Genomic DNA, 12,108 nt, shown 5'->3' with positions numbered 1-12,108 from the left:
CAAAGCTCCCAGTGACGATGAGAGATTTTTCTCCACGGAGGCAAACCCAGCCAGGGAGAGCAGGGAGTGTTCCCATCTGCTACTTTCTCCACAGAGAACATCTGGTTAAGAATCTATGTACAGTCTCCGGTGCAGAAGGATCACCAAAGAGCATGTTTTTCACTAGTGCCATAACGGACATAATTGCTACAGAAAGCAAGCTGCGTGGGCCAGTGCAGCACAGAGCACAGAACCCAGCAGTGGTGCCTGGGGATAGCAGTGGTGAGCACTGGTGGCCCAGTAGCCGCTGGTCCCCAACTGTTATGTGCCAGGATCCAACTCAGTTAACTGCTTTAATCAGAGGAACACCAGACATGCCAGATACTCCCTGGTATGGGAGCAGGGCTGCTCTCAGAAACATCACTTACTGCAAGCCTCAGGTCAGCTCTGTGGGGATGAAGATCTGCTCACCCCGATGGAGGCAGAGCACCCTCCAACGTCCGAGATGTGTGTCCTGCCCTACCCAGCACACCAGGGGCTTATTTGCCCCTTGTTCGGGGCAGTGTCAGGGGGAGCATGCTGGGGCTTACACCCACATCATGCCACTGCATTTCCTTCTTATGGGAGCAGTAGCACGGGGAGGCTGGCTGTGCTCCTGCTCCTTGTCCTCATGCTGCATCATCTTGACAGATTATGCCAAAACAGACATGGGACCTGGGACGCCCCCGACTCTCTGTCAGGGATGGAGCTGCCAACCCAGTAGACCCAGGCAAGAGCAGCATTGCTGCAGGTGGGAATTAAGCTTTGGAGGGTCTTTGCTGATGGCATGGATCCTGGCTCCACATCCCCCCTTCCCCTGGTGTTCCCTTGGAATTTGGCTGTGCATCTCCAAAGCTGCAGCCCACGGGCCACCGGACTGTGAGCTTTGAGCCCACTGCTGAACAGATCCCATTTTGGGGTGGTATTGAGGTATCAGAGTCATGGGTGCAGCTCCCGCTGAGACTTCTCCTGCCATGACTGCACTGCTCTAGGTGCCCAGCTTCGCTTATTTAAACCTCCCTCAGGTTTGTCTGTGTAAATTGTGGTCACCACTGTAGCTTCTGTGGGACCTCAGGCTCTGCTCAGGCTTTACACCAGGACACAGCACAGCCAGGTCCTGAGGTTGGATGGCTTTGGGAACTGGGTGGCTGCTCATAACTCACATTGACAGTAGGGAGACAAATGTCTCTAAGGGTCTCCTGGGCTCAACAGCACCTGGATTGAAAGATCACCCAGCGCAGAGAGGTTTTCCGTCACTCATGTACCTGTTTCTGCATGCCACCATGGTCACTCTGCAAACGGGACTGGGGATTTCATCCCTGGAGGCCAAGACAATCCCTGGCACCTGAGCCAAGGAAACGCTGCAGCCAAGCGCAAACCACTGCCCTCAGAATGCCCAATTCTGGAGCAGTCCCACTGACTTCAGTGTTTCAGTGTACCCTACACTGATAACGAGTGGGTACTCACTGCAATGCTAGCTACAGTGATGTTACAAACATGGCACTCCACGGGCAGAATAAACAGTAAATACTCTTTAATAGTGGGTAAATCAAAGATTTTAGTCAGAAGCATTGACTGATCTCTTCCCCAGATCTATAATTTCTTTTGCTCTAATATTTGAACACTGGGATCATAAGACAGGCAAGAAAACTCAGAAGCAAAAACCTTGAGATTTCCAAGACAACATAAAACAAGACAAGAGGAGTAAGTCAGGAATAATAATTTTTAAGAGCTGTGGGTGAGACAGGATCCCTCCTGTCATTTAGAGTCACCATCTAAGGCAATGCCTTGGATTAAGGCAATTTAAGAGCAGTGTCTAAGTTGCAGGTGCTGTGGAGCAGTAACATGGACATGGATTTCCTGTTACACCTTTTTAGCTCTAGAAGGATTAAAAGTAGGTAATTTTTCCTGAAAGCTATGCTGGGTCATTTCCCTGAAATATCTGAATTTGCCTGTGCATCTCAAAGGACTGTGTGACTTCTCAGAAACATTCACAGGACCAGCTCCAGCTGGAAAGAAGTCCAGCAATTTTGTCTTCAAAAATAGACTTGCTTTATCTTTGTTTTCATGTCTTCCAACCCAGGAATTACAAATAGGAAAAATTTTTTTAGAATGCCTAGAACCTGCGCAGACTTCAAACAGGTCCGTAGGCAGAAGTTAAAGTTAACCCAAGCTGGAAGCTGGTCGTGGATGTGTGTAAACCTTTAGTACTTTTCTGTGAAGAAGCAAAATGGAGGAGGTTCCTCAGTGTGGTTGGAGAGTGTGATGTCTGTTAAGCTTGTTAAGCAGATTTAGGCTTGAGGTTATAAGTTCCAATGTGCCAATGGCACTTGGGACTCATCGCCCCTAACTGCAGTCATCTACCTGTTAGGTGACTGCTCCAGTCCAGCTCAGTGGAAGGAGATAGGCATCCAGAGGGGCTGATTCATCCTGACCTGACAGATCTCCGAGATAGAGGAGATGAATCACCTCCTCGTACTTCTCTCTTTGTTGGCTATGGGAGGAGTCTAGACTACTTGTTAAGACCAAATGGCTGATTTTCAGATAGCCACAGTTAGGTAAGACAAATTTTACCGTGAAACCTTCACAACTCCCAGTCCCTTTTTCTAAAGTAGCCCAGGGCCTGAAGGCCTGTACCAAAAATTTCTAGAATGAAAGGCTTGTAAGACACTTAGGTCTGGAGAAAGACCTTCCCTCATCAGTAAATGCAGAAGAGACCTTCAGAGAAGTTCCATGAGCTTTATAAATTCATGGTGAACCAGAAGTGACTGAACTGCTATGTCCAAGGTACTCTGTGGTCTAACGGAGGCCCTGATCTTTGTAATCGTCTTGCAAGCTGTTCACCAGCACTGCTGATGAAATCCCCAGCAGCCAGTGGCATTTCTAAGCACCTAGAATTTGTCCAGCTGTTGTAAAGATAGGGAGGAGGATCAGGAATGAACAAAATTGAACAATAATCCTTACACCAGCAACACTTGCTAGCATGAGCATGAGCTGGAGGGGCAACTGCAAAACTGGAGTTTAGCTTCCTCTCTCTTTCACAAAAAAAAACCCCAACTAGAAACTACTAGAATGCTGGAATAGAGCAGTTTTGCTTAGACAAAGCATAACAAACTCCCTTCAGGAATCACAAGAGACAAACAGCAATATATCTTCAAAACAAAACATCACAATCATTTGACTTATGGCACTCAAACACTCCACCTCTGGCTCAGGAGGTCTCTCAGTTGCACATTTCTGATGGCCACAAAAACACTCTGGGATGCATCACTGCCTGCTAACCATGCTTAGACCCTTCTGTAAGGGTCCATCACTGTCTTAGTGATGGAGACAGGAACTTGGCTGGATGGGCCTCTTCTCTGATCCATCAGAGTCACCCTTTTAGTCTTAGACCAGGCAGAAACACCTCTGTCTGGGATTTAACCAGGTCAGCATAGAACATTGAAACAAGTCGACAGACAGTCTGTAAATACAAATTTCAAAAACATGACTGTGCTCCCAGTCCTTCCTACTGAACACGCAGTCGGCAGCAAACCCAGTGGTGCAAACCCAGCCTTGAAGCAAGCAGGCTGCACCGAGGCTATCAAGGAAGACAACAGATAAATCTTTCTGAAGCTGAGGAATGCTGATGCTACGAACCAGCAGAGGATCTGGCGACTACCAGGAAAAACTTCAATCCTCTGTCTGTGTGCTTGAAGCCAACATAAGTACCTTTCCTGGTTCAGCCCTTTGATGGTTGACAGGGAGCTGCTTTACAGCCCCAGAGCTGTTGAAAGGAGCCTTTTCTTTTTCCCATATTCAAATCCCAGATCTCTGAATTGCTCCTTTCTACTTTATAGCTGATGAAAACCAAGAAAGAACAGAACACAGGTCAGAAGGTGAAGGGGGCAATACAAGCACAAGTTGTCCCATCCCACAGTAGATGATGGAGTGGTTTGGAGTGATTCCCAGCGTACCAAGAGTCTGTCACCACAGACAAGACCAGGACCTCTGTGGGATGTATAAACTCAGATTGCACAAAGACAAGTACTATCTCACCTGTGTTTTTTCTGGCAATCTGTAATACTTCTTTTGGAAATCACTATGAGAGAAGTGGACCACCTCTTTGCCAAGCTCAGAGAATATCTGAAAAGGATCTGCACTAGCACTGAGATTGGGAGTAGCTACACAGTTGTAATGCAAATCCCCTGAGCATCACCACTCAACCACATTACTGTTATGCACAGAGAAGTTTTGATACGTCCCAGGTGGGCAATGGATGGGCTCCAAACTGGAACTGAGTTGCAGGAGTCTGAACCCATGACTGATCCTTCAGACAGCTTAAACCTCTTGTGTTGTGTGGAATTAATCCACAAAACCAAATTTAACATGACTGCTCCTGCTGAAGGGTGCTTCTGCACAGGATACCCCAAGAGTATGCCACAGTTCCCAGATAAAAAAACATCTTACCGGATATCCCCAGCTGCTGTTTCCTGTTTGGGTTTTGGCATAATAGCTGCCCCGGGATGTCCCATAGCCATAACCATCAGCTAAACCATCGTACATGGAACCTGTAAACAGAAAAGACATGGTCAACAGGAGAAAGCAGTCCCAGCAGCATCCCTTCACAGCATAGTGCTCTATTTTCCAGTGAGTTTAGTTTTGAAGAACAGCAGAGGTAGAAACATTATGAGGAACGTAGGAAAGATGGGCAGCAAGTTGGGCCATTGCAGGCAACTCATAGGAGATGCTCATTTCAGAAGAGCTCTTGGAAACAACAGCCCTCAGACCACAAGCAACAGCCCAAGATTTTCAGCACAAAAGTGCCATAAAATCTACAGTGGACAAGAGCAGACAGGGTCAGAGACCAGGCCAATGTCGTAGGTCTTTGCCTTATGAGAGGATCTGGATGATAATTTGTGCTACACAGCCTGGAAGGTCTAAACCTGGAACACACTTCACTTATTCTGACTTAGGCAGTTCTGAAGGCAAAACCCATCCCCCAACTCTTTTGCCAGTCTGGCCTTTCTGGTCTGAATACTAACAATCACATCAATACAAGCAGCCTGAGCAGAGCCTGCTGAATTCGATAAATAGTAAATAACAAACATGATGGGTGAATGATGATTCAACACCTGGGGGTCTGAAATAGTCAAACACTAAAAACCTAATTGCACTGCCTTAAATTTCAATCTCCAGTCTCTAAAGGACCACTCTGTATATTTGTACTTTCTTTCCCTGAAAATATATTAAGCTCCATCATTATTTTTTGGGGCGCTGGGGAGATATGTGAGACTAGATCTCAGATATGTTTTGTAAAGATGCAAACATCCTGAATCGGGAGGAACCCAGCTGCCATTTCTACTCTCTCCCAGTCCACAGAGTGTTTGGAGTTACCTATCCCACCCCGACTGAAAGCCCTTCCAGCTGCCTCTCACCTGTAGTCCTTGGCAGTGCAATCTTTGGATCCCTCTTAGTATTTTACTCAATGCTACTTTCATCACTACAAGAGAAAATGAAGCAGGTCATTCTCTTTCCATGTTGGAATTCCATTAACCTCCCTCAGATGGTCCAAAAGAGTCTAAGGTCATTTAAGTTTCATTTTCAAAAGTGCTCAATAATTGTGGCATCCCAAGTCCCGTTATGAGGAAGTGCAAGCCCTACACTCCAATTAACTGCCAGGGGAAGCTCTGAATGTCTAACAAGGTACAAAATCAGGACTTACCTGTCTTAAGTTATGCACCTAAACTGGTGGGTAATGTCAGAAATATCCTAATCTCTCTGATTGTTTGATAAGACTCATCTCTTAGATAAACTGGATAAGCTCGACCACAAAAGCCCTGAAGCCACTCAGGTCTTCTACAGCCACTGATCCTTGGACTAAGTCTAGTTCATTGCCTTGCCTGAGGCAGCCAGAACCTGTTATGGTGATTTGGTTCGTGGCTAAAAATTCTTGCATTTTCTCAGGAAGATGATTCCCGTAGATGTGGTATAAATAATGAGATGTGCTTTCTATTGTCAACAAGAGAGGAGCAAGACTGCACGGATGGCAGCACCTGAAGAACATCACTGAATGCAGAATAAGCAACAGCAGGGTAGTTTCACAGACGTACAGTTGTGCAGAAAGCCACAGGATCTCATTTTCCATAAAGCCTATCAACTTGGTGGGCATTGCTCCCTATTAATATCTCCCCAGCCCTGATTGCTCCATATTTATTATAAAGTCGCATGGAACTTGCTGATTAGGCAAGGAAATGGCCATCAACCAGTAACGGGAGATACAATTCAGCTGCGTCTTTCACCTTGTGCTTTCCTCCCCACCCTGGGATTTCCCAGGAACTCCAGAACAGGACATTAGGACTGGGATACAGCAGAAGCAAGGCATGGTTTGAAATCATAAAGTTTGGGCCAGATGATTTATCAGGGGACAGTCATCTAATAAAAATAGTTCTCAGCACAAAGATAAAACAATCTCATGATAACAGTTTCCTGGGAATTCCTTCTTGCAATCAACTTCTTGTTCTCTGCAAACATCATGTAACTGGAGGCAGGAGCACCTGGGAGCGTTTTCCTGACACTGTGAGTGAGCAGTTTCTGGGCATGACTCACAGGTTAATCTGACCAGTCCTCCCTGGGGACCATGCTTTTCCTTTCAGGATCCCTTCTTGCCATGCACTGCGCTAAAGACTTTGAGGTTGAGTGAGAAGACACCAAAAATAAGCCATTTTAGGCACATCTCCAATTTTCTTGTATAAATTCACTACTACATGGCCAAATTCAAGAGTCCAGGCAGTTCATGCAAGTTTATGTTCTTCAGTTGTTGAAGAGCTACCTTCACCTCCAAGAACTTGTACGTAAGAGCTTATAAATATATAATTATATATAACCTCAAATGTTCAAGGCATTTTGAAGCTGCCTTGCTGGTTGGAGAAGGTGCTTCTCCTGCCACCACGCAGCTGTGATTTATTGCTTGGGGAGCTCAGTCAGAAGGCCAGGAAGAACCTGGGGATTTTCTGATGGAGGTGGCTAAAGAAAATATCATCTTTTTTTCGTCCTGCAAGTTTAGACACTTCTCTGCCTGGCTCATCTTGAGAACCAGCTTGGAGGTGTATTGCCAGCCCCTGGGGAGAGGAAGGATATTCCTCTTTTCAACCACCTCAAGGGTAAAGACCACACAAGCTGGTCACAGGACCCGAGAATCTGGGATAAAAACAGACTATCTCCTGAAAATAACCCAAACATTCTGGTAGGAGGTGGAAATGCTCTTTGGGGAAGATGCCTCCCTGGTGCTTTTTTTTTTTTTTTGCAGCTATGTCCATATGTCTGTGTCCCGTTTGTTGTCATCCAAGCAGTTGTTTAGGTCTCTGAAGTGCCCGTTTGCACTTGGACAAACACAGAGCCAATTAAACCCACTGTATTAGTAGTAGATAACAGATGGGACAGAGGCAGAAATGACACGGATGAGAACCACTCAGATGAAGCACAGTCTCCCAGTGACCATGGTTGTGGACAGAAAATACCCCTGAGGGCTGCTCAGGTGCCGGCTGGGCTTCATAGGGACCCCTCTCTCCCACTCCCCAATTGTCATTCCCCCAAGACATTTCCATCAAAACTCAGTCAAGCTAAAATCTCATTTCACTTCAGGAGGACAGTTCATCAGAGTAAAACCTAACTACAACAGGTAAGGATTGCAGGATCTTGCACTTAACCACTGTGAGCCCCACTACATGCTCTCCTTGCCCTCATTCTCCTCTCTGTAGCTGTGATCGATCATTGCAGAGCAAACTGAGACTTCCGTCTAAACCATATGCCTGTGGTTGATGAGCTATTTACTTTCTTCAAAGGCAACTTAACACCCCTTGAAGCTAAGAGACGGATGGCAAAGAGAAGAATTGTGTTAAAAGCGTCATTTTTCAAGCACAACAGTGAAAGACTTCAGCCGGACACACAAAGCTAACAGGGAGCATTGTGGAAATGGATGCATGTTAATAAATATTAATCTGTGGCAGGGAAAGGCAAGACAAGAACCAGTCACTGGTAGTGCAGGATAGACAAGTTAAATAATAAACTATGCACAGCTTTAAAACAATAAGGATGATTAAACATAGGAAAAACCTAGTAAGGGAAGAAGGCCTGTGGGAGGCACAAGGCGAAGCCTGGATTTCTCCTAGAAGAGAAACGTTAGTGAAATCCCAGAAGCTCAGATTCTTGCAGGAATGACCAAACTCCATTTCTGCCTTCTGGCCTCTCAGCTAAAGAGTTTGGGTATTTTTTTCTGTCTAAGGTTTGTGGAAGAGCGGGTGGCTTCCACTGAGTCGTCTCATGCAGGCAGAAGGTTATAGAAGTCTTCAAAAGACTTACTAGCCCCAAATATCCTCTTCCCTTCACATCAGAGTAATGACCCCATTACAGGGAGGTGGGATCCCATTAGAGCTAGATGGGATTTCTCCCCTCTCAGCCACAGCCAGATAGCAATCACCGCTCATCCACGACACAGCTGGATACGACACTCCTCGGTTGGGTTTCCTGACATCTTTGCTCCCTGCCGTACCCTGCCAGCCAGTGATGAATCACTGGCCAAACTTTTCTTTAGCCAGAGGACTTTGCAGCCAAGCGCTGTTGGCTACGAGCAGCTGGTTCTGCTTGGCCTGGCCTTTTCTCCTGCCATGATACTGAAATTCATTTTCCCTGGAAGTTGGCATTACTTACAAATTCAGAGGGAGCCATCCAGTCAGCTATTCCCATGGTGAGAAGGGCAGATGTGCCCTAGGGCAGACCCCACAGAGCCAAAACTCTGCAGCCATCCTTGGAAACACCGATAGCTGCCGTTCCCACTGTGGGTGCAGGGTTATGCTGCTGGCAACTGGTTTCTCTCACTGCCCTACCCCAGTGTGCACCAGTTTGAGCCCAGATGGATCACCTTGCCCCGCTGTGGCTTGTGCACATATTGAGTGACACCAGACCTTCAGACAGTGCCCACAATGCCTTGATCTGCATGACTCCAAGTAACCAGTTAATTTTATGTATCCAGAATTAGCAGAACATTGAGGGAACATCTCTTGATCTTCTAAAGAAACTCCAGTTACGGGATACAATAACTCCCATCCCTACTACACACAAGAGGGGTCCATGTCCATGCTCCCTGTCCTACATACACAGACACATGCCTTCCTGGAGCTGGGGAAGCTCTGCGCCCGCATCAGCTGCTGCTCAAACCACAGACCAAAATGCAGCCACAGAAGCTGGACCTGGACCAACACCTCACCAGACACACGCAGGAAACCATCTGGGTGCAGAGGGAACAAAGCACTCAATGGTTTATTGAGGGGCTTTGTGAATTCCCCAGCTTGTGCTGCCTTTGAGGAGCATCGCTGAGAAATCACTGGGGGATGCAGGCAGCTGATGTTGGAGGAGCATTGGAACAGGCTGACATCCAGTTGTAGGAAACATTAATGCTTCTCATCAAGTCTGCTCAGCTAATCTTTGGACTAACAGCAGTAAAAACCAACACAACGCTCCCCCTTGAAAGTTCAGTCTGACCCCCTTGGGCTCCAGCCCACAAGAAAAAGCCCAAGAATAAATGGCAACTTCTTGCCCTTCTGGGATTCCCTCCAGAAATGGTCTGAGAGAGCAGCTGCTGGGGTGAATCAGCCACCAGAACCTTCATGCTGGCCAACCTCCCCGCGGTGGGAATGGGGTGGCCTCAGCCCCGTGTTCGGAGGCAGCTCCTGGGAGCTGGATGTGACTCAGCTTCCCTGGGACACAGAAACCTGAGCTGCACATCTCCACGCAATTCCCATTCCCAGACATTCCCCAAAGTGTCTGGAGGAGGGGTTTGTCTTCAGCCTGTTGAACAGAGACGGGCAGCTTGGGAATTTGCTTATTTTTTCCCCTTTCCCAGAGGTTTCACCTGGGCTCCTCTCCAAGCGGAATAATCCCCCTTCCCTCCTGCCTGTGGGCAGTGGCGGGAGACATCTCTGCCCACTTCCCCTTGAAATGCCCCTCTGCTGGAAAGGGGGGCTGGCAGTGCCCCAGTCCCTTCCAGACCCTCTCGTCCTGGTTTGTATTTTGTTTTGTCAAGTCCAGCACCACAACACCTAAGCAATAAACCCCCCTGAGAGAGAAGGAGATTTGCATCTCCTGTCGCCTTCTATTTTAGCGGCAGAATAAAACTCTCCTTGCCCCGTCCCCAGCCCATCCCTTGCAGTCTCTGCCCACAAACAAGCAAAAAAAAAAGAGAAAGCAGAGATTTGTTCCTGGCAGTGCCCATCCCAGGTCACTGCACAGATCCATCCACCACGAAGCTGCTCGATTCCCTCCACTGCAGCAACTGCAATGTGTACAGCCAGGATGGCTCCTGTGGGAGCCCCACATCCATTCCTTCCCCCGGCACCCACTGCCACCCAATTTTTCTTGGTAAACCAGCCCAAAATGTGTGTCTGAACCATGACACCTCACCAGCGCTGGATTCAGCCTCACGAACTAGCTTGGAAAAGCTGGTGGACGAGCCACAGTCCCTGAAAGAGGTGGCAGAGACTGGCCCAGCTCACCCCGGTTTCCAGCAAACACACCTGTACATGCAGCTCACTCTGGAGGGGGCTGAACGGCTCAGTCCCAGCCCCGGCACCCCCCTCTCCCTCCAAGCCTTGGGCTTTCTTCTCCCTGGTGAACTCAGCTGGGCCAGCGAGCTCCCAGCAGCTGCTGGTGAAGGCACCTCCGGGAGTTGGGAGGTTTTGTGTTGAGGCTGTCACAACCCTCTGGGTTCGCAGCTCCTGCCTGGGGAAATCTGGGGTTTATCTCCAAATCAGCTTTCTCCAGATGCAAGGACGGCAAAGAAAACCATTTGCCAAGCCTTGACCCAAAGATGAAGGTATTCCAGTAGGAAACCTGGCTACAGGACTCAGCTGATTTCTTGCTTTCTATGGCACAGACTTGGTGTGTGGAGGTGGATGGGCTGCCTGGACCCCTACACCCCTTTCTACCCATCTGCAAAACAGAAGGGGCTGCAAAGCATCCCCACTGAACCACCACGAGCCACTGCGGGAAGAAAAGGACATCTCTCCTCCTAACTCATCTCCTTCCTACCATTCACACTGGGGCGTCCTGGAGGCTCCCGCACTTCTCAGGAGACATGTTGGGAGCTTCAGAGGCAAATCCCGAGCTCAGGTTTATGTCTGCGTGTAGGCAGAGCTGCCTCCACCTGCAGCAACACCCAGGCGACAGCCAAGCTCCGACTTACAGCCAGCTCCCACCCCACGGCACGGTGGAAGAGCATCGCTGTTAGTGACCACCCGCAGGAGGGGACGGGTCTGGTGGAGGATTCCAACCATAGGGGCACTCGCAGAGGAAGGATTTGCAAAGGTCAGGCAGGGACTCCAGCTTTAGAGCCAGGGAATAAATGGTTAATGGCACCACACCAAAATGTCCAAGCACCTCAGGGATGTGGAGCAGCGCAGCATCCCCGGGAGATCAGCTCCACGGGGAGGGAGTCGATGCATCCAGCTCCATGCCTTGTCCTAACTCTTCCATCCGGTGCAAGAGACCTCGGCATCCCCTGCCCAGAGTAACCCATGAAAGAGACATGAACCGGTCTGTCCCCTACGAACAGAACCCCACAAAAGCACCCCATAGCATCCGCTCTGTCCCCAGAGGGGACCCCCTGGCTGTCCAGAGCGCGGTGGGATTTTACCTCGGTTGGAGTGACCCACGCTTGACGACACGGACGACTTTTGCTTCTGCCGCTTCACCGTCATCATCACTTGCTCTTGGACCCGCTGTTTTCCTGTGCCCTTCGTTTTCAGCTTGTGGTCCGAGGGCAGAGCCAGCGTGGAGCTGGCCTGGTCTTGGAAACACTCATACGCCAGCGCTGTTTTCAGCGGAGAGTGGAGCATGGCTGCCAGCAGACCGTGGGGCCGGGGGGGGAAGAGGGGGCTGCACTTCACCTGACCGCACACCACGCAAGGCGACAGCGAACGCGTCTCGTGCTGGGGTTAATCTCCCGAACCCCTCCTTGCCATACGTCCCCCGGACGAGGGTGTCTGAGGGCTCCTGCTGCCGGCTCGGCTACCCGGCGTGTGAGCAGGCACACCCTCTGCCAGACTGGATATACCG

General features: G+C 48.9%; 1 protein-coding gene across 1 annotated transcript in view; it reads right to left on the bottom strand.

The window, feature by feature from the left end:
- PKP1 (plakophilin 1) overlaps positions 1-11,888 on the bottom strand; it is a 42,435-nt gene extending 30,547 nt beyond the window's left edge. The window contains exons 1-2 of the mRNA XM_074163405.1: positions 11,687-11,888; positions 4,468-4,568 (exon numbers count right to left, since the gene is read on the bottom strand). Of these exons, the coding sequence (XP_074019506.1) occupies positions 4,468-4,568; positions 11,687-11,888 (303 nt within the window). The remainder of the gene's footprint in view (positions 1-4,467; positions 4,569-11,686) is intronic.
- Between the last annotated feature and the right edge of the window lie 220 nt (positions 11,889-12,108).

The sequence above is a fragment of the Numenius arquata genome, chromosome 24, assembly GCF_964106895.1.
Source record: "Numenius arquata chromosome 24, bNumArq3.hap1.1, whole genome shotgun sequence".
NCBI classification, from domain to species: domain Eukaryota; kingdom Metazoa; phylum Chordata; class Aves; order Charadriiformes; family Scolopacidae; genus Numenius; species Numenius arquata.
Note: the sequence above shows the minus strand (reverse complement) of the source record. Positions and strands in the feature narration are given on the sequence as shown.